General features: G+C 34.9%; 3 protein-coding genes across 3 annotated transcripts; 2 read left to right on the forward strand and 1 right to left on the reverse strand.

Annotated features, from left to right (window-relative positions):
• The first annotated feature begins 714 nt into the window (after positions 1 to 714).
• LOC141678609 (delta(12)-fatty-acid desaturase FAD2-like) lies at positions 715 to 2,067 on the forward strand. The gene has a single exon (XM_074484954.1). It carries the CDS (start codon positions 800 to 802, stop codon positions 1,949 to 1,951), a length of 1,152 nt encoding a protein of 383 aa, XP_074341055.1. The 5' UTR covers positions 715 to 799; the 3' UTR covers positions 1,952 to 2,067.
• Positions 2,068 to 4,129: 2,062 nt separating this feature from the next.
• Positions 4,130 to 5,591, forward strand: LOC141677534 (delta(12)-fatty-acid desaturase FAD2-like). The gene has a single exon (XM_074483512.1). The coding sequence runs from the start codon at positions 4,218 to 4,220 to the stop codon at positions 5,367 to 5,369; it is 1,152 nt and encodes a 383-aa protein (XP_074339613.1). The 5' UTR covers positions 4,130 to 4,217; the 3' UTR covers positions 5,370 to 5,591.
• Positions 5,592 to 6,315: 724 nt separating this feature from the next.
• LOC141677535 (ATP synthase small subunit 6, mitochondrial-like) lies at positions 6,316 to 8,060 on the reverse strand. The gene is made up of 3 exons (XM_074483514.1): positions 7,872 to 8,060; positions 7,753 to 7,798; positions 6,316 to 6,499 (listed from the first exon to the last, which is right to left on the reverse strand). The coding sequence occupies exons 1-3, from the start codon at positions 7,990 to 7,992 to the stop codon at positions 6,496 to 6,498; spliced, it is 171 nt and encodes a 56-aa protein (XP_074339615.1). The 5' UTR covers positions 7,993 to 8,060; the 3' UTR covers positions 6,316 to 6,495.
• Positions 8,061 to 25,069: the final 17,009 nt, after the last annotated feature.

Genomic DNA, 25,069 nt, shown 5'->3' on the forward strand with positions numbered 1-25,069 from the left:
CATATATGGTTGATTGCTATAATATTTTTGAGTCTACTCCGGACAGACCTATTGTTGGAGACGTTGTATTCTGATTATTCTGGTTAATGAAGTTTTTCCTTGTTCTAAAAAAAATATATTTTAAAATAAAAATTAAAAACAAATAAAATAAATTGATGAAAAGTAAATCGTTACCAAACTTCAACTTATTAGCTTGTAAGTTGTAAATTCAACTTATAAATTGGATCAAGCTCAACACGCCCTTATAAGTTATAACGAACTTATAAATCATAAGTCGACTTGTAAGTTAGAGTTAAACACGTCCTTATCTTTACACATCAACAGAGATCCTACTTTCAAACAAGACATAAATTTACATAATTAATTTAATTATTATTCGGTGTCATGACACCTACTATATTTGGTATTGGAATATGTAAACGAATAAAACCAGAAATTCAGAATGACCCTATCAAGAAATATTCATGTTAAGAGAGTGTGATATGTAAAAGTACAAGACTATTAATAAAGTACAGCCACCAGAGAGGACCTGGAAAAAAATGGTGAAGCAGTCATTTTATGACTGGACACTTGGGTGCTGTACTAGCACACGAGCACGCCACTTAATTTTCTACTCTTTTTATTCAAACACTTTCCTTGGCTGGCTGGCTGGCGGGCTTTAGGCTTCCCATCATAACCACTTGCTACATCCTTATAAATACCCAATCTTAGCCAAGGAAGAAACATCAACTAAACACACAACAAAGTCCAAAAGAAACTTGAAGAGTAGCAACATTTGCATATTCTTCGCCAGGGAAAGATGGGTGCAGGTGGGCGTATGTCTGATCATTCTAATGTCAAGAAAACTGAAACAGAAGCACTCCGACGAGCTCCTCATGAGAAACCACCATTTACCATTGGTGATCTTAAGAAATCTATTCCTGCTCATTGCTTTGAAAAATCACTTGTCACTTCTTTTCGATATCTCATTCAAGATCTCCTCATGGCCTATGCCCTTTACTATGTTGCCACTAATTACATAGACCAATATCTTCCACATCCTATTAATTACTTGGGCTGGGCAGCTTACATTGCCGTCCAAGGCTGTGTCCTAACCGGGGCTTGGGTCGTAGGCCATGAATGTGATCATGATGCCTTCAGCGATTATGGCTGGGTTAATGACCTTGTTGGCCTTGTTGTCCACTCTTGTCTCATGGTCCCTTATTTCTCTTGGAAAATTAGCCATAGACGTCATCATGCCAACACTCAATCGCTTGAGAATGACGAGGTTTATGTCCCAAGATTCAGGTCCAACATCAGGAACTACTACAAGATTCTCAACAACCCACCTGGCCGTGTCCTTGTTTGGGTTACCACACTCCTTGTAGGCTTCCCTTTATACTTGATGTTCAATGTTTCGGGACACAAGTATGAGAGGTGGACTTCACACTATGATCCTCATAGCCCTCTTTACACAGAACGTGAACGCAAACAAATCATTGTTTCTGATATTGCCATTCTTGCAGTAATCTATGGCCTATACCGACTTGTTCTAATCAAAGGCTTTGCGTGGGTGTTCTGTGTTTATGGAGGTCCACTCCTAGTTGTTAACATGTGGTTCACCTTAATAACAATCCTCAACCACACTCATCCTTCTGTGCCTTACTACGATTCAACTGAATGGGACTGGTTGAGGGGAGCTCTATGCACTGTCGACAGAGATTATGGGATTTTGAACAAGGTGTTCCACAATGTATGCAATGCTCATGTTTGTCACCACATTTTCTCCATGATCCCACATTACCACGGACTTGAAGCAACAGAGGCCATGAAGCCAGTATTGGGCGATTATTATCAGTATGATGGAACTCCGATTCTTAAGGCGATGTACAGAGAAATGAAGGAATGCATTTACGTGGAGAAAGATGAAGGTGAGACTAAAGGAGTCTACTGGTACCGAAAGGATATATAGCTTGATTTGTTTTTTTCTAAAATTTTCTGTTAATGTCAGATTATTTTTCGATGTTACTCGCTGAAATGCTTGTTTCTTCCATATTAAGTTGAAATGAACGAGTGTGTTCAAAATTATTTTCAGTTCTTCACGAAATTGCTTTCATGTTATGTTTAAATGCTTGTGCAGCAAGTGCACAGCGTGTTTTTGAATCGTCAGTAGGATAATATGAGAACTGAAACAGAGTGAGGTTATAGAGGTAGTTTAACACTAGTATTTACTTGCAAATTTATTTGAGCTTTCTGCACTCCCGTCTCCTTTTCTCTTGTAAGAATGCAGATACCAAGACTGATAGAACGTAAAAACTACAGTATAGTGTTTCAGCTAGAATTAAAATGAGCATACGAAGCTGATAAAGTAAATACGATAATTGCATATCAAATATCAATAAGACAGTCATTACAGTAAAGCATAAATTTTCGAATATGCATATATAAACACATGAGCAAGTATTTGATCAAGTATGAATATTTTTTAACGATTGTATTTGTTACTCCATCACAATCATTTACTTTAAATTAAAAAACATATTTTAACAGTAACAAATTTATGGGTTGTATTTTAAGTAATATTAAATTAAATTTAATAACATCTATTTACTTTTAATTTGTAAATTAATTTTTATCGATAATTAAGTAATATTAAATAAACTATATTGAAAAGACTAATTATAAGATAATTATCAAATGATATTAATTAATATTAAATTATCTAAAAAACAAATATTTGGTTTATAAGATAGGGATACAATTCACAAAAATAAAACTAATATGTTATATTTCTATATCAAGTAAAACAATGTAAAACTAGATTTATAGTGGAAAATTTCATAACTGATTCGATTCTTTTTAACCACATAACTATTTTTTATAAGTACCAATTTAATATTGATATTAATATATTAATTTTATTTCGTGTTTTGCACGTATTATGAATAATTTTCTACAAAAAATAATTCGATATTTTTAGTCTCAGAACCATGTGTTGCACGGGTTATCAACTATCTATACTAATAAGAAAACCATGTTTCTCTCCGTAAATTTTATTTCCCTTCAATTTTTATTTGTTGATGAACATCCAAGCGTCGGTTTACTTTAAAATAATCGTATTAGTAAGTTAACATGTCAGATTTATATAAGTAAATAATTAGGTGCATGCATAAGTAAATAATTAGGTGCATGCATAACTCGAACGGTAAAATTTTTGAGTTACACTTAACTTCAATTTTTTTTAACTACATATTTTAACAGCATTTTATATATTTTATATATTTTATATATTATATTTAGATCTGTATTTTGCACGAATTATAAATTTCAGTTTTATGCAAATAATAATGTGATACTATTATTTTTAATTTCGGGCTCGTACTTTGCACAGATTACCCACTAGTATGTTTATAATTACAAAATTTAATTAAAAAATTAAGACTACCATTTGAAAAGACACCGGATACTTGTGTAATTCTCCTAAGTATGTAAGGGACATTTTTCTCAATTACTATTACTCGAATAAACTTTTCCAATATAAACCTAATAATAGCTTCAAATAGCTTTCAAAACCTGCTTTAAATAGCTTCCAGGAAACCTCAGACTGCAATCTTAGTTATTATATATAAACCGGTACTTCCACAATCTAAAAGACTAAAACTACAATAAAAAAATGTATTCTTTTATTTCTTAATATCCTCCTTTTCACAAAATCTATTATTTTATTTCAAATTGTATATTTGAGAATCTTAAAATTATTAGAAATTGCAACTCAGAAGCTATGATGCAGATGATAATTAGATGAGCAGATCTTCTAAAATATTACAATTATTATTATATGTATATTCTATAAAGTAGGAGTAACAATGTAGCCACCAAAGAGGACCAAGATTATTAGAATTATATATGACGATTATGAAAGCAAGGAAGATTTTGGTCAGACGCTAAAACCCAAAATGTACACTACTAGCAAAAACCAGCATCAGCATTGCAGCACACCAGTTTCATTTCTTACAAATATTATTATATTTAATCTAATTTCAACACACTGGTGAGCTCCAGTCTCCAGTGGCTGGCGCGCTGGCGGGCGCTTCAAGCTTTTCCCTTAATTGTATACTGCACAGAGTGATTATAAATATCGAACTTGAAATAATATTAGCATCAAAGCAACATCTGCTAAATACAAAGAGAAAGGCAGAAAAGAAGAGTACCATTTTCGTTTCATCTTAAAAGCGAAAATGGGTGCAGGTGGGCGAATGTCCGCTCCCTTTAACGGCAAGAAAACTGAAGCAGAAGCACTCAGACGCGCTCCTCATGAGAAACCACCATTCACCATTGGTGACCTTAAGAAAGCCATTCCTGCTCATTGCTTCGAAAAATCACTTGTCACTTCTTTCCGATACCTCATTCAAGATCTCATTATGGCCTATGCTCTCTTCTATGTAGCTACAAATTACATAGACCAATACCTTCCACATCCTCTCAACTACCTGGGTTGGGCTGCCTACATTGCTGTCCAGGGGTGTGTCTTGACCGGAGCTTGGGTTGTGGGTCACGAATGTGATCATGATGCCTTCAGCGATTATGGCTGGGTTAATGACCTTGTTGGCCTTGTTGTCCACTCTTCTCTCATGGTTCCATACTTCTCTTGGAAAATTAGCCACAGACGTCACCACGCCAACACTCAATCACTTGAGAATGACGAGGTTTATGTCCCCAGATTCAAGTCTAACATCAGGAACTACTACAAAATTATGAACAACCCACCTGGCCGTGTCCTTGTCTGGCTTATCACACTACTCGTAGGTTTCCCTTTATACTTGATGTTCAATGTCTCCGGACACAAGTATGAGAGGTGGACTTCACACTATGATCCCCATAGCCCTCTTTACACAGAACGCGAACGCACACAAATCATTGTTTCTGATGTTGCAATTCTTGCTGTTCTCTATGGGTTATACAATCTAGTATTAGCCAAAGGATTTGCGTGGGTTTTCTGTGTTTATGGAGGCCCATTGCTAGTTGTTAACATGTGGTTCACCTTGATCACAATCCTCAATCACACTCATCCTTCTTTGCCTTACTACGACTCAAGCGAATGGGATTGGCTAAGGGGAGCTCTATGCACCGTTGACAGGGACTACGGTATTTTGAACAAGGTGTTCCATAATGTGTGCAACGCTCATGTTTGTCACCATATATTCTCCATGATCCCACATTATCATGGACTAGAGGCAACTGAAGCAATGAAGCCACTACTGGGAAACTATTATCAATATGATGGCACTCCGATTCTTAAGGCCATGTACAGGGAAATGAAGGAATGCATTTATGTCGAAAAAGATGAAGGTGAGACTAAAGGAGTGTATTGGTACAGAAAGGAATTCTAAATCACGTAGCAAAACCTGAGAAAGAGTAACTTAGTTGTGTGTGTTCCACTGTCTTACATTGCTTGTTCTTTTTCTTTGTTGAAGTAGATCTGTACCTTGTAGTCCTTGTACTACAAAGAAGAAGGACCGAATGGTCATTCTGTGTAACGAATAGAACTTCCGTGCCTAAGTTTATGTAAGAAAATCATTGCAAATATAAATCATTATATGCTTTTTCTTAAACTCATAGTAGTATATGCTAAACTCAATATCCTTGCATGTGACGCTTAATTGCTTATGATGGAAGAAAGGCTAACATGAACAAAATTTAAAATATAAAGAACAGATACGAGGACAGTAGACATCACAATTTACTCATAAAAATCAGAACCCAATACCCACCTAATAGTATATATGTGCAAACAAGAGGTGTTCAAAACCGTAAACTAATCATGAAAATGATGATGGTAGTACGGTTTTACGGTATATGATACGAAAGTTAAATAATTATTAATAGTGCTGTGATATAAACTCTGATCTCAGAGTCTTACTAAGATGGGTATCAAATTTCAAGGAACAGCAATAAGATTTAACCCAAGCTTATTGAATAATTGAGACCCAAGCTTATTGATGTTCCATTACTAATTTGAATGGAGTGCAACATCATTAGTACAGTAATAGAAAATTCTGCAACTTATTTTTAGAGGTTTATGCACACAGTTGTAACTTGTAAATATTTATTTAGAATGTAATTATATATAATGCACAAAGTTTTAGATAGTGCTTTTTAATGCAATAGTAATTTTATGTATCTTTAAGTTTTACTTGTGGTGATGATAATTTATGTATGAGATTTCTTTTTTCTTATCAATATGATTATGTGTCATTAGAAACTGATATTTTCATAGTTTATAGCTTCATAATAACAATTTTCAGTATATAACAATTTAATAGTGATGGCATCATATATAAAAACGATTAACAGATTCATTATATTTCAAGAACAAAAATTTCCATCTGGTAGCTATAAGCTCCAATTATGTCATAAAAGTTAAAAGCCAAGTGGCCAATCTCAAAACATTATATAAAATCTTGAAGAAGGGAAAAACGGACATTCCTGGCTCCCCATCATTCAAATTTCAGGATATCACCTGTAAAATAAATGAACAAGTTAAACCTTAGCAATTGAATCGTAAATATGCAGTCCAACACCCCAAGTGAAAAAAATACACACACAAAGAACAGGCGAAAGCAAAAAGGATGCCAGTGGATGCAGTGAGAAGATTGTCTAGCTGACATTTATCAATTTTACAAGTATGAAATTTTATTACTGGAAACTTTGGACTCATAACTAACCACAAAGAGTCATCTTCTTCGAAATAGGGGGAGTACAAATATAAAAACATAAAAACTTAAATTCACTAATAATATGTTTGCTGAATCAAGCAACATTACGTACTTCCAAGGTAAAGTGTAATTCCCAAAACAAGTCAGCTTTAAATGAATTTACCATTCAATGTCCACGGCAAACACAATAGTCTCACTTGACTCAACAACACCAATCAGGTATCAGTAACACACAGGACTGGTCATAGAATAAATAAAAGTCTAAGATACAAACAATTGCTGCTCGTCCAATTCACTATTTGGGCTTCCTAATCCAGTTACAGAAACACACCGACTTAAGCTCATGTACCTAGAGTAACATTAGAACTTTGACAGACATATACTATACTATGATTTTGTCCAAGAATATAAGGAGAAACTACTTTAAAGAGTTCCTTCTTAGTGAAAGCTAAGGTCAGAGTTCCTTCGTAGTAAAAGACTAGGTCAGAGCTCCTTCGTACTGAAAGCGAAGGTCAGAGTTCCTTCGTAGTGAAAGCCAAGGTCAGAGCTCCTTTGTAGTGAAAGCTAGGTGACACATCTTTTTCATCTTTTTCCATAATATTCATCCTTTCATTCCATTCCTGATTCCGCAGAAACAAATTCTAAACTTAACTTCATGCTTCCCACTATACAATAAATTCATATCCTTCTCCCTAGTCTTTAACATCTAACTTTACGCACATTTTCTCAACCAATTTTCACCTTCATTTTATTCAAATACATTTCCAAACTAGACTGGGTAAAACGAATCAAGTACAAATTAAACACACAAATATTCTCAAATTCACAAAAAAAAATTATCAAAACTTCCATTCTCATCCCGAATACGGTTCACCAAGCAAAACATTTCAACTAATCGAAATTTTACAAATCTCAACCGATTCACAACGTACAGAACAAATATATAACAATCGGTAACACCGGAATCCAGAATCAATAGATCTGGAACATTTCAATTGAGTGGACTTAGGGATTTGACCAAATTAAAAAAACAATATAAATCAAAAGGGAGACTCACTTATTCTTGTGTCTCTGAACGAAGGGAGAGTTCTTGGCATCCTCATCTGCAAAACAACTGAGAAAAATGAGAAACAATACAAACAGAAAAGTGTAAGTAAAGATGTAGACGAGAAATACCGGTGAGACCGAGAGAGAATTTGGTGATGATAGTACCGGTGATGGCGAAACCAACGAGAAAAGGCCAGTTACGGTTCCATTCTCGCTTGAAAAACACTGGCCATGGATCGAATTTCCTCATTTTTCCACTTGTTTCTATATCCCTCTCTCTAAAATATCATGTACAATTATATGTAGACACTAGACAGTGAAAAGGGAAATAATGCTTACAAATTCTGTAAAAAATGATAAATAAAGAAGTTATAAAAAAACGTTTGTAAAAATATTTTTTTATTCGCAAAAAATACTATTTTTTTAAAAAAAATATGTGAAAATACGTTTTTTCCAACTTATTCAACTTTTGACGAATTTCCGCAATTTCATGCAACCTAATGCAATTAAAAAAAATCGATTCAACTATTTGCATGTCTACTTGATTTTGATTGATTCCATAATTTTGCAAAAAAAATATATCAGAAAATAGTAAAATCGCAAAAAAAGTTAAAAAAAAACTTAGTATTTTTCATAATCAAGGTATCACTTCATCTGTTTGAGAATCGTTCTTTATCAGAGATTTGGGTTCTTCTCAACAAAGTCAAAAGAAACTCAGAATTGAATGAAGTCCTTCGTGAAAGGCTAAAAGAGTTTGCTAATAGGGCTAGTCCTCAAGTGGTCAACTTTCCCTTTCAAGTAAGATTCTTTAAGTCGGACTGTCTTCAAATCTGCCAGCTCGATTCTCAATCTCTTAAAGACTACTCTGCTAAGCATCTTGTCTGGATGGAACATCACCTAAGAACTGCTGAATACTCATATGAGTTGAAATCTAAAGCTGCTATGTCATAGCCTATTTGTGTATTCGAGGATTTAACTCAACTCAAATAAGAATGTAACAAATAAATAGTGGTTCTATCGTCAAAGAGATCTCTCAAAGTAACATATGTCAAAGGATTAAGGAACATTGTTCATCTACAGACTTGAGGACTTAATTCACTGGAAGAAATTCAAGAAATTGATCAAGCCTCGATGATATAAATCAAGCTTGTGGATTTAATCAAGTGATAGAGATCTTGTCAGGGTATCAATTAAATACAGGGATTTAATCTGAAGAAAATCGTGTTATCAAAGTCAAGACATGAAGAAATGTCACGGAAGTTAGTCATTCGTGAACCAGACAGTACATCGAATGTCAACATTGAAGTGGTGGAATTGATTCATAATTTTCAGTGATTTTCAGAAGATTGTCAGAAGAGTGGTTGCTGTTCAAGAATAGTATTAATTCTCTATTAATTAATTAAGTCATATAATTTAATTAAGAAAATAAATTATATCTGCAAAGATTAATTTATTGATTAATTGAATTAATTGATGAATTAATTCTGAATTAATATTATGTATTTTCAGAATTGATTTTGAATTAATATTCAATATTAATTCAGCAAGACAAACATTTGAACTGGTATGACAATTGGATTGTCATACCGAAAGTCTTTCCAGTTCTTTTAGATTGTCTTGCCGAAAGTCTTTCCAGCTCAAATGATTGTCTTGCCGAAAGTCTTTCCAGCTCAAAAGATTGTCTTACCGAAAGTCTTTCCAGCTCAAAGGATTGTCTTGCCGATAGTCTTGCCAGTATAATTCAATTGGATTGTTTTGATTACTTAAAAACAGAAGCAGATCATTCAAGGAAGCATTGAATATTTCAACCAACTCAAAAACACAGAAACAAAAAGAAAGCAGAGAACTTATTATCTTCAACTGCAATATTACAGGACATTAATTTCTAGTATTCATTGTTAAATCTAAACCACTAGAAATCCTTCTCTTGTTCTTGTGTAACTATCTAGCGGATCAAAATCCCTAGAACTTAATCTCAAATTGCTTTTAGCATTTGATCTTTTTATTTCAAAAATATAAAAAGTTCATGTCGAATTTATTCTAGATTTGGAATAATTTATTTGAGATTAATCCCTTGTAAACGATACTGTTGTTGTAACACCTTTCAAGTTTAATAATAGTTTTATTTAACTTGAATTTTGTTTCACTTTTTTATTCCGCATTATATTCGATTAAACGGTATAGTTTGTATTCAACCCCCCTTCTACAAACATATTAGGACCTAACAATTAGTATCAGAGCCTTCTGATTAACGAACAAATCAAGATCCTAGACTTTCGTGATTCTTCCACTCCTTGAATTTTTGTTTACTCAAAAATTCATAATGACTACACAAAAAGTTGAAACCGTTAAAATTCCACTGTTCGATAAAAAAAATTATATTATGTGGAAGAAGAAGATGCTCTTGTTTTTACAAGTTGCAAATCCCAAATATCTGGACGTGTTAAAGAAGGGTCCAAAAATTCCGATGGTTATTGAACCAGAAGTTATAGAAGATGATGTTGTAATTACCAAAGCTAGAACATATGTAAAAGATCCTGAGGATTTTTCTCCTGCTGAAAAAGAATAAGTCTCCTTGGATGCCAGCCTTCAATTAATTTTAGTTGATTCCCTTGATCCCTTGATGAACAGACATGTGATGAACTGTAAAAATTCCAAACACATCTGGGAAACTATTGAGGTGATTAATGAAGGCACAGAGGAAGTTCGGGAGAACAAGTTAGAGATCCTAACCTCTGAGTATGAACATTTTAAATTCAATCCAGGAGAAGGAATTACTGAAGTGTTTGAGAGGTACAATGCATTGCTCAACAACCTGAACATAAAAGGAAAATATTATTCAATCAAGGAGGTCAACAAAAAGTTCTTTTAAATAATGCCAACTCATCTTAAACATAGAATCACTGCCATAAGAGAAGCGAGAGATCTGAATGAGATTTCTTTGGAAAGACTCTATGGTGTGCTAAAAACCTATGAGTTGGAGCAGATTCAGCAGAAGGAAGTTTACGGGAAAGGTAGAGTGGTCAGCACGTCTACTGCTCTAGTAGCTGAAGAACAACAACAACAACCACAACAACAACAACAATCTCAACAGTCAGAGAGAATGGTACAGTCTTCCAAGGTTGAGGAAAATGTGATAGTAGCAGAATTTGATCCTCCTACTACAAATCAATCAGGAGATGAGTTTTACTCCTTGGAAGAACTGGAGCAATTGGAAGATGAGTCAATGGCACTGATTGTCAAGAGATTCTCCAATGTCAGATTCAAGAGGAATCCCAAGTTCAAGTACAAGTCCAACTACAACAGATTCCAGAAAGGTGGATCTTCATCCTCTAACACCAGCAGTGGTGGATACAAAACAGGGATGGTTGATCGGAGCACTATTCGATGCTTTAACTGCAATAAGTTGGGACACTTTACCACAGAATGCAGGAAGCCAAAGCAAGTAAGGAAGAACTCTTATGATTCTAATCAGAAGAGTAAATCTGAAAGGGCTTACCTGGCAAAGGGAAGGAGTTGGGATGATACTGACAGTGAAGATGAAGAAGTTGGGAATCTTGCTCTTATGGCTATTGATGGAAACACTTCATCGTCAAGAAAAGAGGCAAAATTTACTTATGCTAAATTAGTTTATCATCTAGGAGGCTCCTTAGATTGTGCTCGTCGTGATAATGAAATGTTAACTCAACAAATCAAAGACCTTGAGAAAGAGGTCAATGAATTAAGACTTGTGCACATTAATCAAGACAAATTAAAAGAACAAGTATCTTTTCTAGAGAATAGAGTTGACTGTTATAGACAACTCGAAACTATTCTCAAAGACAAGATCACCGGTCTTGAGACTAAGGTTAAAGCTTACTTTAATTCTTGCTCTAAGGCTAAAGAGTTCTACAATAAGCAAGCTATTAATCAAACATCTGGAGTAGGTTATGATTACAATGTTGCTATTGGAGAATTAGGCATAAACTCCCTTCCTCATGTTTGTGCTAAAGGTAGGGAAGTACCACATGTGCTTAAGGGTGTTGATAAACCCCTCTATAAAGAATCAATTGCTGAACCATTTGAAGAGACCTCTTTTATTATTCAAGAAGAAATACGTGCTAAAGATCTTGCTAATGAGAAGGTTGTTTCCAAGTCAAGTGTGTCGAAAGTTCCAGTCAAAGTTGTGAAAGCAACTAAGACTAACTCAGACAAACCTGAGTTGGATAACAAAAATGCCATGTCTACCATGCATAATTTGCCTGTTGTTAATTCCTCTCATAAAGAATGTGGTGTTCCTAATTGCATGTCTTGTGCTTTTAATTTGATGTTTGCTTATTTTAATGGTAAGCATGTTTCTAGTGATAAGACTACTCCTCATCAACATGTGAATAATAGGAAGCATAATAGGTCTAAGACTGCTAGTCCTCCTAAAGCTAGAAAGGAGATATTTGTGCCTAAGCCTAAACAGAAATTTGTCAAGGTTGTTTACAAGGTCAAATGTCCAGTCGTTGAGAAAGTTGAGAACATAAAAGTTAAGAATGTTGTTTTTCCTGATAAAGGCCATTTCTACAAGTATGCCGTGAAAGGAATATGTCCTAAGTTCAATCATGTATTAGGATTTAGGAATAACTTTTATGTAATCTGTTTTGATTTCATTGATATTAATAAAGACTTGTTTTGTTTTTATTACGGGCTTTATCTATTTAAGTGTTTAAATAAAATATACCATAGTTTAGAGTAAAGCTTTTTATGGATTATGATGAGATCATAATAGTGAGACCTAAAAAGATGATAACTCTAAACTTAAATAGTTCCTGGTCATAGGATTACTAATTGGTAATTAATAATCCGCAAAGATCGGTACATACTATGCTTGCTTCATTATGAAGGATGTTTGTTCTCATAGACATTTGTGTGGTGACACTATAGCTAGTATGTAGGTGCTTATTATGGAATAAGTTCACTGAACATGACTCGCACAGCTGAACAACTGATGGAGTTCACTCACGTGTCAGCAGTTGTTCACATAGTGATAGTTGTACAAGTATCCTTAGACTTGAGGTCATCATAGTCATCTTGTGTACACTGAACTATGCTTTGGTTTAGTTCTTAGTCTCCAGGGACAATTATTAGGGATCTTCTGGGTATAGGAATTTGTACACGAAGATAGTGTATGATCAATAAAGGATCTACCCCTTCCAGTGAAGGAAGTGAATGTTCAAGGCTGATCCACTTATGCTAGTTCAGGAATCTCTGGCCAGAGTGAATGAAATTAGAAAGGAGTTTCTAATTTGCATAGAACTACGCATAATAAATGGTAAGCAAGTGATTGAATTAGATAGGCTTGACACGAGATCCATACCTTGTATTTAATCGGAACATTGTAGGGTAGAAGGAGTTTATTGTACGGTAACTATTCACTGACAGGTTCTTTGTATTCTAAGCAGTGAATTCATATTATCCGGATAGTCGCGATATGTTGAGAAGCATCATTCACGATGTAGAATAAATGTGATTAATTAATTAATCATATTTAATAAATTAGAGAATTTATATAAATAATGATAAAATAGTTTTATTATTATTTATTTCTACTACCGGCTTAATATTGAACCTACAGGGTCACACCATAAAAAGAGAATGATTTAATGGTGGAGGAATTAATTAATAATGGCTAATAATTATTTATTTATGAAATAAATAATTAATTGGCAAATTTAATAATTGATTAAATGAGATTTAATTGATTATAAATTAATTAAGAAAATTTCTTAATATTATTAATTAAAGGATTTAATTTTTGGAAATTAAATCAAGAGAGAGAATTATTTCTAAAGTGTTTAGAAAAAGGATTAATGATTAAAAGGTGTTTTAATTATTAATGAGAATAATAAATGGGATAATAATAATAATATTTATGGGAAAATTTCAGCTGAAAATTTTGCCTATAAATACACTATTATAAACCCTATTTTATTCTAACCCCATCGAACCCGAAAACCCAAAAAGTTTGGAAAACCCAATTCTCTCCACCTCCTTCCTCCTCCTTAACATCGTTTTTTTGGTGGATACCGGTGGAGTGCTTCACACTTGAGGAGCAACTGCTAAGGATCTCTGATCGTTGTCTCCGAATTATTTTAAAAGGTTAGATTCGATCCCTCGAATTTTTATTCATGATTTATATGCTTTTATTTGGATTTTGTATGTGTAAAAGTGTTTTGCCACGCCCCACTGCGTTTAAAAATCCAACAATGGTATCAGAGCATAGGTTGTATGCATATAGATATGTGGTAAAAATTTCAGAATTTTATGTGCTTGTATGAATTAATTATGATTTTTACAAGTTATATCATGGATTAATTTTGTCTGATGAGAAATCGTTTCTCAGAATAATTTTGAATGTTGATTTGGGTTCTACAAGTGTTGTAGATCGTCTGGGTATTTTTTTCATAATTTTAGGATGTATAGATTTTTTATTATGAATTTTTGAAGTTGTTTCAATTAAAATTCGTAATTTAATAAGTAAATATATGTATGTATATAGTATATATATGTTAGGTCACACTTTCACTGTAGAGGGGGTGAATACAGTGTTTATTACAATCAAATCAAACTTCAAGAACTTATGTAACAGAAAACAAACTTTATTGAAACAATAAACTCTGTTACAATCTGGAACTGTTATCTCTCAGTGATGAACAAAATATCACGAGAGCTGCTAGGGTTATAGTAAATAATATTCTCGATAATGATAACACTTATAGTGTAAACCCTATGTCTGTGTTTATATATCACACAGTTACAAGATAATCGCTAATTGATATGGAATATAATTCTGCTTCCTAATATATATCAATCAGATATCTTTTCTTCCAAGTATTCCATTCTTTACGGAATTCCTTCTTCATGCATATCTCTTCTTATGTTTATCTTGATCTTCTTAACTTTAATCAGCTGCTGTCCTTATCTGATCGTCCTTCAGCACTTAAGTTCTGATATCTATCTCCTGATGCTTATCTCCTGATAACGTAAGTACTGATATCCCTTAAGTCCTGACGTCCAGTATAAGTACTGATCAGTTAAGTACTGATTTGTCCTGTTCAAATAAGATCTGAAATCTAAACATAAAACATATTAGCCATGGCATTATCAAATATATCTAACAATCTCCCCCAACTTGTAAATTAGCAAAATATACAAGTTTAACAGATATTTGATGATGTCAAAAACATTAAGTACAAATGCATGAGAATTAGACAAGATAACTATAACTTACAGTCCTTAAAGCTTTTACCAATTCAACTTCTGATAACAACTTTAGTCTGTATACACATCAGAATTTAAGCAGTTATAGATCTTCGACTTGGCTTCATCATTTTCTGATCTCTCTGATGTCAGGAGTTGTTCTGAGATAATTCTTCAACAAACATTTCTCAGCATATCTGAGTTCATCAATCATTCTCCGTTTGACATCTTTAAGCTCTGCAGTATCTTCACCAGTTTGAAATATTGCAGCTCTGAGATCATTAATCTTTGCTTTTCTCAACTCCTGATCTAGTCTTATGACATAGGCTTTGTCAGACTCTAGATTGAATTCAAGCCCCTTAATACCAAGATATGTTCTGATCTGTGCAGTATTAGGCTTCATATCAACAATATCACCATTGTGATTTCTGTACTTTGGAACATATATGCTGTCAGACTTAACAGAATAAAGTCTTTTCTGTCTCTGAATCTGTTCTTTCAAATAGTTTGCAGCAGTCCCTGTCAATCTGTCATCCACTTGAAGTAAGAATAATACATGCTCCAATTCTTCAAAATACTTCAATGGAATGGCATTTTGTCTTATATGATAAACCCTACCATCTGTCATGAAATACAACAAGATGTGTTCCTTCAAGTAGGTATGGTAAACCATTTGTACAGATTCCAGTTGATTCAATCTTTCAGGAGTTGCTCCAATACCTGGTTCACTCAAGGAAGTTGGATCATTGGTAGTGTTGTGTACTCTTCTTTCATCAGCACTTCCCAATCCAGTTTTATCTCTTGCTTCCTTTCCAGTAACTACTCTAGCTTCAAAATGACTTGCAGTATTCTTCAAAGATTGAGTTTGTTTTGCCTTAGTGAATCCTGGTAGAAGTGTTTTTGATCTTCCTTCTGATATCAAGTTAACTTGAGCTGTGTCAGAGGTTACTTGCTTCTTTTGAATATCAGAACTTACAATTTCTTGACTCTGAACAACTTGAGCCATGTCAGAGGTTGTTTTAAGAACTTTTCTTGAAGTCAGAGCAAGATTATCTTCTTTATCAGTAATTTCTTCATCAACAGGAGGTACATAAACTTTAACAGGTTCACCAACCTTTTCTTTACCCTTGGATCTTGGATCTATCTTTGGTTGTGATTTAGCAAATGTTGCTTCAGTTTGTTCCTTTTCTTTAATCACAATACCTTTCAGTTTTGGAAGTGACTTTTTACCAGAAGCTTCAGATTTAGATGTGGCTTTCTTTGATTTAAGTCTAGCTTCTTCTTCCTTTAAACTTTCCAAGTCCATTCCTGGATTTTCTTGAAGAAATAACTGTCTTGACATTTCTTCATCAAGATCTAGAAGTTCATCAGAATTTATTCTTTTACCAGTATCAGAACTTATTCTCTTCCCAGTATCAGAACTTATCCTGTGACTTGCAATTTCAGCATTTCTTGATGAGAATCTTTTACCTTGACTATGACCTCCACCCATTCCAGAGTTTCCTTGGTCATCTTTTTCATCATCCTTTCCTTGCAGTGTCTTGTCATCCTTGCATTTGGACTTAATTACTTTCTCCCCCTTTTTGGCATCAGCAGGAAGTAGAAGAGAGATAAGCAATTCCACTGAAGATTGGATTTCAGTCAATTGTGATTGCTGAGAAGCTTGATTTTGCAGAATTTGATCAATCTGTGCTTGTTGACTATCTTGAGTCTTCTCAATATAAGCAATCCTGTTAATAGAAGGTTGAAAGAACTTTTTCTTATCAAGTTTCCAAACTTGTTCTTGTTTGATAAAGTTCTCTTGAATCTTGTGTATTTGTGCATGAGTAGTTGAATGAAGACCTTGTAGATGTTTAGTACTCAATGCAGTGACACGAAGCTGAGTTTTGAAATCATCTGAATTTAACATTTCATCAGCTTTAGTCAAGTGCTCAGTAAGATGTAACGCAGATGGAATACATGAGACTGAGTTCCATTCCTTAGTCCACTCCTGTCCTGCAGGAGTTTCACTCCAAGGCACTGGTGGTTCCTCTGTAACAAACTTCTTTACTAGTTCAGACTTAGAAAGAGGAATGTGTCCTGAAGGACCTGCTGCATCAGTATTTGCAGTTGGAGCAGCATCACCAGTATCTCCAGCATGTGCAGCATCAGAACTTATAGAATCAGTATCATCTGATATAATAGCAGTGTGAGTAGTAATGGAGGTGTCAGCATCCTCTAATTGCTGATCTGATGCTAAGTTCTGATCAACAGCCATATCCTGATGCTCACCTAAAGTCTGATCATCAGTGTCTAGATGCAGAGAAGGTGACTTAGATAATTCCGGAGTTTGAATAGCATCAGTAACAGGTGTTGACAAAAGATTTGTTGCTGTTGGAGCTTCTAAGAGAATTACTCCAGGCACAACTAAGTGTTGATCAGCATTATCAACACTTGTGCCTTGATTACCAAGAGACACAGAAGGGGAATTAGCCTTGTCAGATACTGTTTCCTGAGATGGAGTGGATGGAGAAGAAGTAACTGGAGCACATTCTTTTTCTTGTGAGATCAGAGATTCCTGATCCCCTTCCTTAGCTGCTTCCTCCTCATCATCTGAAACTGGCCTTTGTGCCCTCTGTTTCTTGTATTTCTTGTTTGATTTGGATTCTTTTGGAGTTTCAGGAACAGTCATTCGTCTAAGCCTTTTGAGAAGCTTAGAACCCCCAATATCAGAATCCTTCTGAGAAGTTGCTTTCTCAGCTTCATTTACCACAGGTTCTGAAGAAAAAATTTGTTCCTCAGAATCTGATTCATCTCTCAAAGTAATCCTCCTCTTCTTCTGAGGTGTTTGAGAAACAGTCTTTGTTCTCTTTGACTTAGAAGATGTAGGCTTCACATAGGACTTGAGATATGTTCTGAGAGATGGTTGAGAGGTTTGAGGTGGCTGAGTAGAGGTGGTAGGTGCTGATGAACCAGGTTCTGATGTTTGAACATCAGGATAAAGTGCAGTGTACTTCACAGGATCATAGGTGATTAAGGCTTGTTTGACAGAGAAAGGTATTAAGAGGGGTCTTAACACAGCCTTTTTATTATCAGAAGATAATAAATCAGTAAAAGCTCTCTTAGCTATTCTGAAAGATGGAATTAGATCACCAAAATTTTGGGGCTGATTACAACAAAAACTATAAATAAGCTGACAAAATCTTGCAAAATATACAGTATTGCGATCTTCTGTCATCCTATCCCCAATAAAACCTAAGACTGCTCGTGCATAATCAAAATCAGTGTGATTTAGAAGTGCATACCCGATTTGTTGGCTGAATATGGGAATTGCATCAAAATTTGAACATTTGTTGGCGAAAGCTTTGGTAATGCAATCAAAGAAGAAACTCCATTCCCTCCTTATGAAAGATCTCTTCAACTGTCCAAGCTTGGTCAATGTTCCTTCATATCCCAGACTAACCATCATGTTTTGAAGAACTGAGTCATCAACAGTAGAATAAACACAGTCCTCAGGTAGCTGTAATGCCTGTCTAACTGTAGACAAAGTCACAACATACTCATCTTCCCCTGATGAAAATATTATACTTGGGGACTCTTGAGCACCACCATTGTCATATACTCCACTCCTCCAAAACTCCAGTACTTGAACTCCAGAAATGGATGTAGGCTCAGTTAGAGCAAACCCAATATCAGAACTAGTGAGAAAGTCCTGAATGAAATGAAGTTCAGAGGGTGCCTCTGTAGTGTTTAGTATCGCAGAGAAGTTATTAGGAACAAACTTTGCTCCATCAAAGAGAATGTCCTTGGGTGCCATTATGTTTGGAAAGAAATCGGTAACCTGTAATGTGTTTGAGAAAATGCCTCTTAAAAGAAAATCGTCAGTAGATGAGAGAGTTGAAAAGTAAAGAGAGAGATAAAATATAAAGGTAAATAAAAGATTTGACAACCTTTGCTCTCTTTTACTTATACACAAAAAGTAACCGTTGAGGACACATGGCAGACATGCATTTAAAAGTAGTGGTAAATACCTTGACACCTGTTATACATAGAGAAGGCAAAAAGTAATGGGCACGGTAAATAAGGAATAATTACCACCCACTTGCAGTTTTTCAAGGAAAAACCGTTCCACTTACCTAGATTCCATTAATCAAGGTGAATCAGTTTTAATTTAAAATTGAAACTGTTCCCACTAATTCAAATATTTTACTCTGCAATATCAATATTCTGAAAAAAAACTGTGTGTGAGAATGAGTAAAATCAATCAGTTAAGTAAGTACTGATAAAACATTATCAGAACTTAAAGTCAGACACAATTTATACGATCATCAGAATATTTATCAGGATTTATCAATGCGTATCAAAATTTCTCAGAGACAAGATCATAAGACAAAAACAAATTCCATTAATATATCAAAATAATACATTGATGAAATTAAAATTACATCAGAACTTTTACAATCTTGTCCTAAGCTTCTAAATCTAACATCAACGGCCTTAGTCCTAGCTAAGAAGCCTGACAAAGCTGAGGATGAAGAAGAACAGGAAGAAGACGAGATTAAGTCATCTTCCTCTTCCTATCTTCGACAAACAAGATAGCGAGTCGAATGATTCGCTCTTGCTGACGGATAGCTTCCCGTCTTTCCTCCTCCAATCGATCAAGATGAAGCTGGTAGTCCATCTCGAAGAACAGAAGTCGGTTCAGCACCGCCTGTGGGACAGAGCCCCATATCTCTTCAGGAATGGCAGTTACATGCCACTCCTGCTGCCAGTCGGCGCAGCTTAGCTCCATATGAAAATTTTGGTAATTCAAAAACATGTTGAATCAGACCATGATGTTTTTGAAAAAGAATATGAAGTTAAGATTGTGAGAAAAATTGATGGAAAGGCTAATGTGAAGTGGCTGTTTATATAGGCAAGAGAATGCCAGGAGACGCGAAGATATTTAATGCTGACAGATAGAGTTAAGTCTACCTCGTCTCCCTAGACTTGAAAAAGAATAACAGTCATTTGAAAAGGAATGTGCACATGTAACAAGAGTGAACTGTTCAAGGACGAGTGCCATTAGTCCTAACCATAGACTATTAATCTTCCACTTCAACATATTCTAAATTAATCTGAGACTGTTACCAAATTTTACTCACAGATAAGTCAAGTAAAGGGTTAGACTGAAAAATCAGAACTTAGACCTATACCAGAACTTAACAGTCATCAGAACATAATGTCTTAACTCGAAAAAGGAATATCTATCTTAGTAAGTTTTCATACAAGTTCTGAGTTATAGTCTTCAGAACTTAATCATCAGAACATATAACTAGAACGTGTCCTCAGAATTTGTGCAAGGTGACACAGTGACTGTTTATCTAAAAGAACATAGACCACCACAAAAATTTCATCATTCAGATGGAGTGATTTGTGTGTGCATTAAGCTAAATAACTAATAAAGAGTAAAGTCTGATTTACTTCAGTACATCTTAGAAATAAGTCATAATTAAAATTTTGCTAAAGAGCTGTCATTATCCTGAAACCTACTGATAAATGAGTTCATGCATGAGTCCACCTCAACTGTTTTTGTGCTAATTTTATGCATCTTTTTAAATTCTATTTTACAGTGGCTTCTCAGTGTAAGTGAGTTACGACTGCTTATCAGAATTTATGCTATTATCAGAGTATTTCTCCAGTAATCATAGAGTGTGAAAAGTCACCAAGAAAATATTTTGCTTTTCTAATGCATATTTACTTAATACCAGCTATGCACTTGGGTCGTCCCATTCACATTTTTACTCTAGATCTCAAAGGAGTACCTGATATTATTCTTTGATTCTTTTTATTCTTCTTTTGATAAGTGAGGTTTATCAGCACTTAGTACATTCAGCAGTTTTACTAGAATCAGAACTTAAACAGATGAGTAGCATTATTCTAATTTGGGACTTAGTAATAAGATGAATAAAGTAAACTAAACTAAGCTCAAGTATCAGAATTTGCTTGTGTCATAAGATTTCCACAGAAATAATTACTTCTTTCATGGGATCATTTGTTTATTGAAGACTAGTAGGTCAGTATCTAGCACAATTATCCTCATAGGATTGAATGATTACTTAAACAGATATATCACTTATTAGAGTGAAGAGATATATATCAGACAACAGTCAGTACTTAAAAACATTTATCAATTAAGCACAGAATACACAAAGAGATTAATTCTGTAAATACTGATCATAAAGTCTGATAACATAGAACAAGTTTAAGCAGATTTAGAGAAAGAACCTGAAATCATTCCAAGTTCATTTACCAATCTTGTAAAGGTAGCTTCACACAGTGGTTTTGTGAAGATATCTGCTACTTGTTGATCTGTGGGAACAAAATGCAATTCCACTGTACCTTCATCCACATGTTCCCTGATGAAATGGTACCTGATGCTGATGTGCTTTGTCATAGAGTGTTGAACTGGATTACCTGTCATAGCAATAGCACTTTGATTATCACAGTAAATAGGGATTTTGAAATATGTTAACCCATAATCCAGTAACTGATTCTTCATCCAAAGAATCTGTGCACAGCAGCTTCCTGCAGCAATATACTCTGCTTCTGCAGTTGATGTGGAAATTGACTTTTGTTTCTTGCTATACCAAGAAACCAATCTGCCTCCAAGAAATTGGCAGCTTCCACTTGTGCTTTTCCTGTCAATTTTGCAACCTGCAAAATCTGCATCTGAGTAACCTATTAATTTAAAATCTGATTCTCTAGGATACCATAATCCTAGATCAGCTGTTCCTTTAAGATACTTAAAGATTCTTTTTACAGCTGTTAAGTGAGGTTCTCTTGGATCTGCTTGAAATCTTGCACAAAGACAGGTAGCAAACATGATATCTGGTCTACTAGCAGTTAGATAGAGAAGTGAGCCAATCATACCTCTGTAATCAGTAATATCTACTGAATTACCAGTATCCTTATCCAGTTTTGTTGCAGTGGCCATGGGAGTGGACGCACTTGAACAGTCTTGCATTCCAAATTTCTTCAGCAAGTTTCTGGTGTACTTAGATTGACAAATAAAAGTGCCTTCTTCACTCTGCTTGACTTGAAGGCCCAGAAAATAACTAAGTTCTCCCATCATACTCATCTGATATCTTGACTGCATTAGTTTGGCAAACTTTTTGCAAAGTTTGTCATTTGGAGACCCAAAAATGATATCATCAACATAAATCTGGACCAAAAGTAAGTCCTTGCCATGGTTGAGATAGAACAGTGTTTTGTCAATAGTTCCTCTGTTGAATCCACTTTCCAGAAGAAACTGAGCTAAAGTCTCATACCATGCTCTAGGAGCTTGCTTAAGTCCATAAAGTGCTTTATCAAGCCTGTAGACATAATCTGGATGTTTGGAATCTACAAAGCCTGGAGGTTGTTCAACATATACTTCCTCCTCCAATTCTCCATTGAGAAAAGCACTTTTCACATCCATTTGAAAGACAATAAACTTTTTGTGAGCAGCATAAGCCATGAATATCCTTATGGCTTCTAACCTAGCAACTGGTACAAATGTTTCATCATAGTCAATTCCTTCCTGTTGAGAATATCCTTTTGCAACCAGCCTTGCCTTGTTCCTTGTAATTATGCCATCACTATCAGTTTTATTTCTGAATACCCATTTTGTACCAACAACAGATCTATTCTTAGGTCTTGGCACTAAGGTCCAGACTTTGTTTCTTTCAAATTCATTCAACTCTTCATGCATTGCTTGCACCCAATCAGCATCTTGAAGAGCTTCTTCCACTTTCTTTGGCTCAGACTGAGAGAGAAAAGAATTGTAAAGACATTCATTAGAAGTACCTGTTCTAGTTCTGACACCTGCATTAGGATTTCCAATTATCAAATCAGGTGTATGTGATTTTGTCCACTTCCTTGCAGATGGAAGGTTTTCTCTAGAACTGGATGCTCCCCCATGATTCATGCTGTCTTCGTTTTCATTTTCTGATGCTCCCCCTGAAACTATGCTCTCTGAGTTGGATCCTTCAGCATTTAGATTTTCAGCACTGTCAGTACTTGGCTTATCAGAACTTGACGAATCAGAACTTGAAGAGCCAGATGTATGTTCTGATGCTTCTTGAGATGTGATAATATCTTGAGTATGCTCCCCCTGCATTGGTGCATCTTCCTTTGACGTAGTCACCACAGTTTCAATAACATCAGAGTTTAATCCATTAGAGTTTACAGTATCAGGACTTAGACTGTCAGGACTTAAGGTATAAGAATATGAATATTCATTTTCAAATCTCAGCTGATCATGATCAATGCAATCTTCAAGTCCAGTGATCTTCTTGTCATTAAAAGAGACATTGATAGATTCCATGACCACTTTTGTTCTCAAATTATAGACTCTGAAGGCTTTTGTGGAAAGTGGATATCCAACAAAGATTCCCTCATCAGCTTTTAGATCAAACTTGGATAGCTGTTCAGGATGAGTCTTGAGAACAAAACACTTACATCCAAATACATGAAAGTATTTCAGATTTGGCTTCTTGTTCTTCACCATCTCATATGGTGTTTTTCCATGCTTGTTAATGAGTGTTGCATTTTGAGTAAAACAAGCAGTCTGCACAGCTTCAGCCCAGAAATAGGTTGGAAGCTTTGCTTCTTCAAGCATTGTTCGTGCAGCTTCAATGAGAGTTCTATTCTTCCTTTCAACAACTCCATTTTGCTGTGGAGTTCCAGGAGCAGAAAATTCCTGCTTTATTCCATGATTTTTGCAGAACTCTTCCATTATCAGATTCTTGAATTCAGTGCCATTATCACTCCTCAAAATTTTCACAGAATCTTTGATCAATTTATCCAGATGTTTGACATGATCAATCAGGATAGATGCAGTTTCACTTTTTGTGTGCAAGAAATACACCCATGTGTATCTGGTGAACTCATCTACTATGACCAACGCATATTTCTTCTTTGCAATAGACATGACATTCACTGGACCAAATAGATCAACATGAAGTAGATAATAAGGCTCAAGAATTGATGATTCAGTCTTGCTCTTGAATGAAGATTTTCTTTGTTTGGCCTTCTGACATGAGTCACAAAGACCATCAGGAGCAAACACTGATTTTGGCAGTCCTCTCACAAGATCTTTCTTGATCAGTTCATTTATCTTGTTGAAGTTTAAATGAGAGAGTTTCTTGTGCCAATTCCAGCTTTCTTCAATTGAGGCTCTACTCACTAAACAGATTGCAGAACCATCAGAACTTGTTGAAAGCTTAGCTTCATAAATGTTACCACGCCTGAATCCCTTCAGAATAACTTTTCCTTTAGATTTACTAACTATTTCACAATGTTCTGCAAAGAAATCAACATGATAACCTCTGTCACAGATTTGACTTATACTCAGTAAGTTGTGTTTAAGTCCTGAGACCAGAGCTACATCTTTAATGATGACATTCCCAAGATTGATATTGCCATATCCCAAAGTTTTTCCAATGTTGCCATCTCCATAAGAAACACTTGGGCCAGCTTTCTCCACAAAGTCTGATAGCAGGGCCTTATTTCCAGTCATATGTCCTGAACATCCACTGTCCAGAACTAAAATATTTTTCCTGTTGCCCTGCAATCAAAAAGACCACTAATTATTAGTTTTAAGGACCCAGACTTGCTTGGATCCTTTGGCCTTTTTAAGTTTGTTAACATTTGCAGCGGATTTAGCATCAGATTTTATGTTAACAGCTTTCTTATCAGAACTTATATGACCAGACTTTGAATCAGAACTTACACTAGAAGGAACAACAGAAACTTTCTTTAAAGAAGGTTTTATTTGATAATAATCATAGTACAAACTATGATATTCCTTACAAGTATAAATGGAATGCCATAAACTACCATAATGAAAACAAGGATTTTGTGGTTTGTATCTAACAGACTGACTCTTAACTCCTGATTTTGAAGATAAGGAGTTAATATTCTTATTCTTCCTGCAAAAAGAAGCCAGATGGTTAGAACTTCCACAGTTATGACATGCTTTCCTAGGAGCATCAGGAACAGATTTATAGTTATTGTTTTTATTCACACCTTCCTTTCCATTCCTGTTTTTCCTAGGTGATTTTACCTTGTTTGCATTCTTAACATCTTTCAGCTTATGC

The sequence above is a fragment of the Apium graveolens genome, chromosome 8 (genome assembly GCF_009905375.1).
Source record: "Apium graveolens cultivar Ventura chromosome 8, ASM990537v1, whole genome shotgun sequence".
In the NCBI taxonomy this organism is placed as follows: domain Eukaryota; kingdom Viridiplantae; phylum Streptophyta; class Magnoliopsida; order Apiales; family Apiaceae; genus Apium; species Apium graveolens.

Bases quoted from the DNA above. Each gene is read 5' to 3' on its own strand.
- LOC141677534 (XM_074483512.1), top strand. From the start codon at position 4,218: ATGGGTGCAGGTGGGCGAATGTCCGCTCCCTTTAACGGCAAGAAAACT.
- LOC141677535 (XM_074483514.1), bottom strand. From the start codon at position 7,992: ATGAGGAAATTCGATCCATGGCCAGTGTTTTTCAAGCGAGAATGGAAC. The intron at 7,799-7,871 runs GTATTTCTCGTC...GTTGTTTTGCAG, and splicing joins ATTCTCTCTCGGTCTCACCG to ATGAGGATGCCAAGAACTCT.
- LOC141678609 (XM_074484954.1), top strand. From the start codon at position 800: ATGGGTGCAGGTGGGCGTATGTCTGATCATTCTAATGTCAAGAAAACT.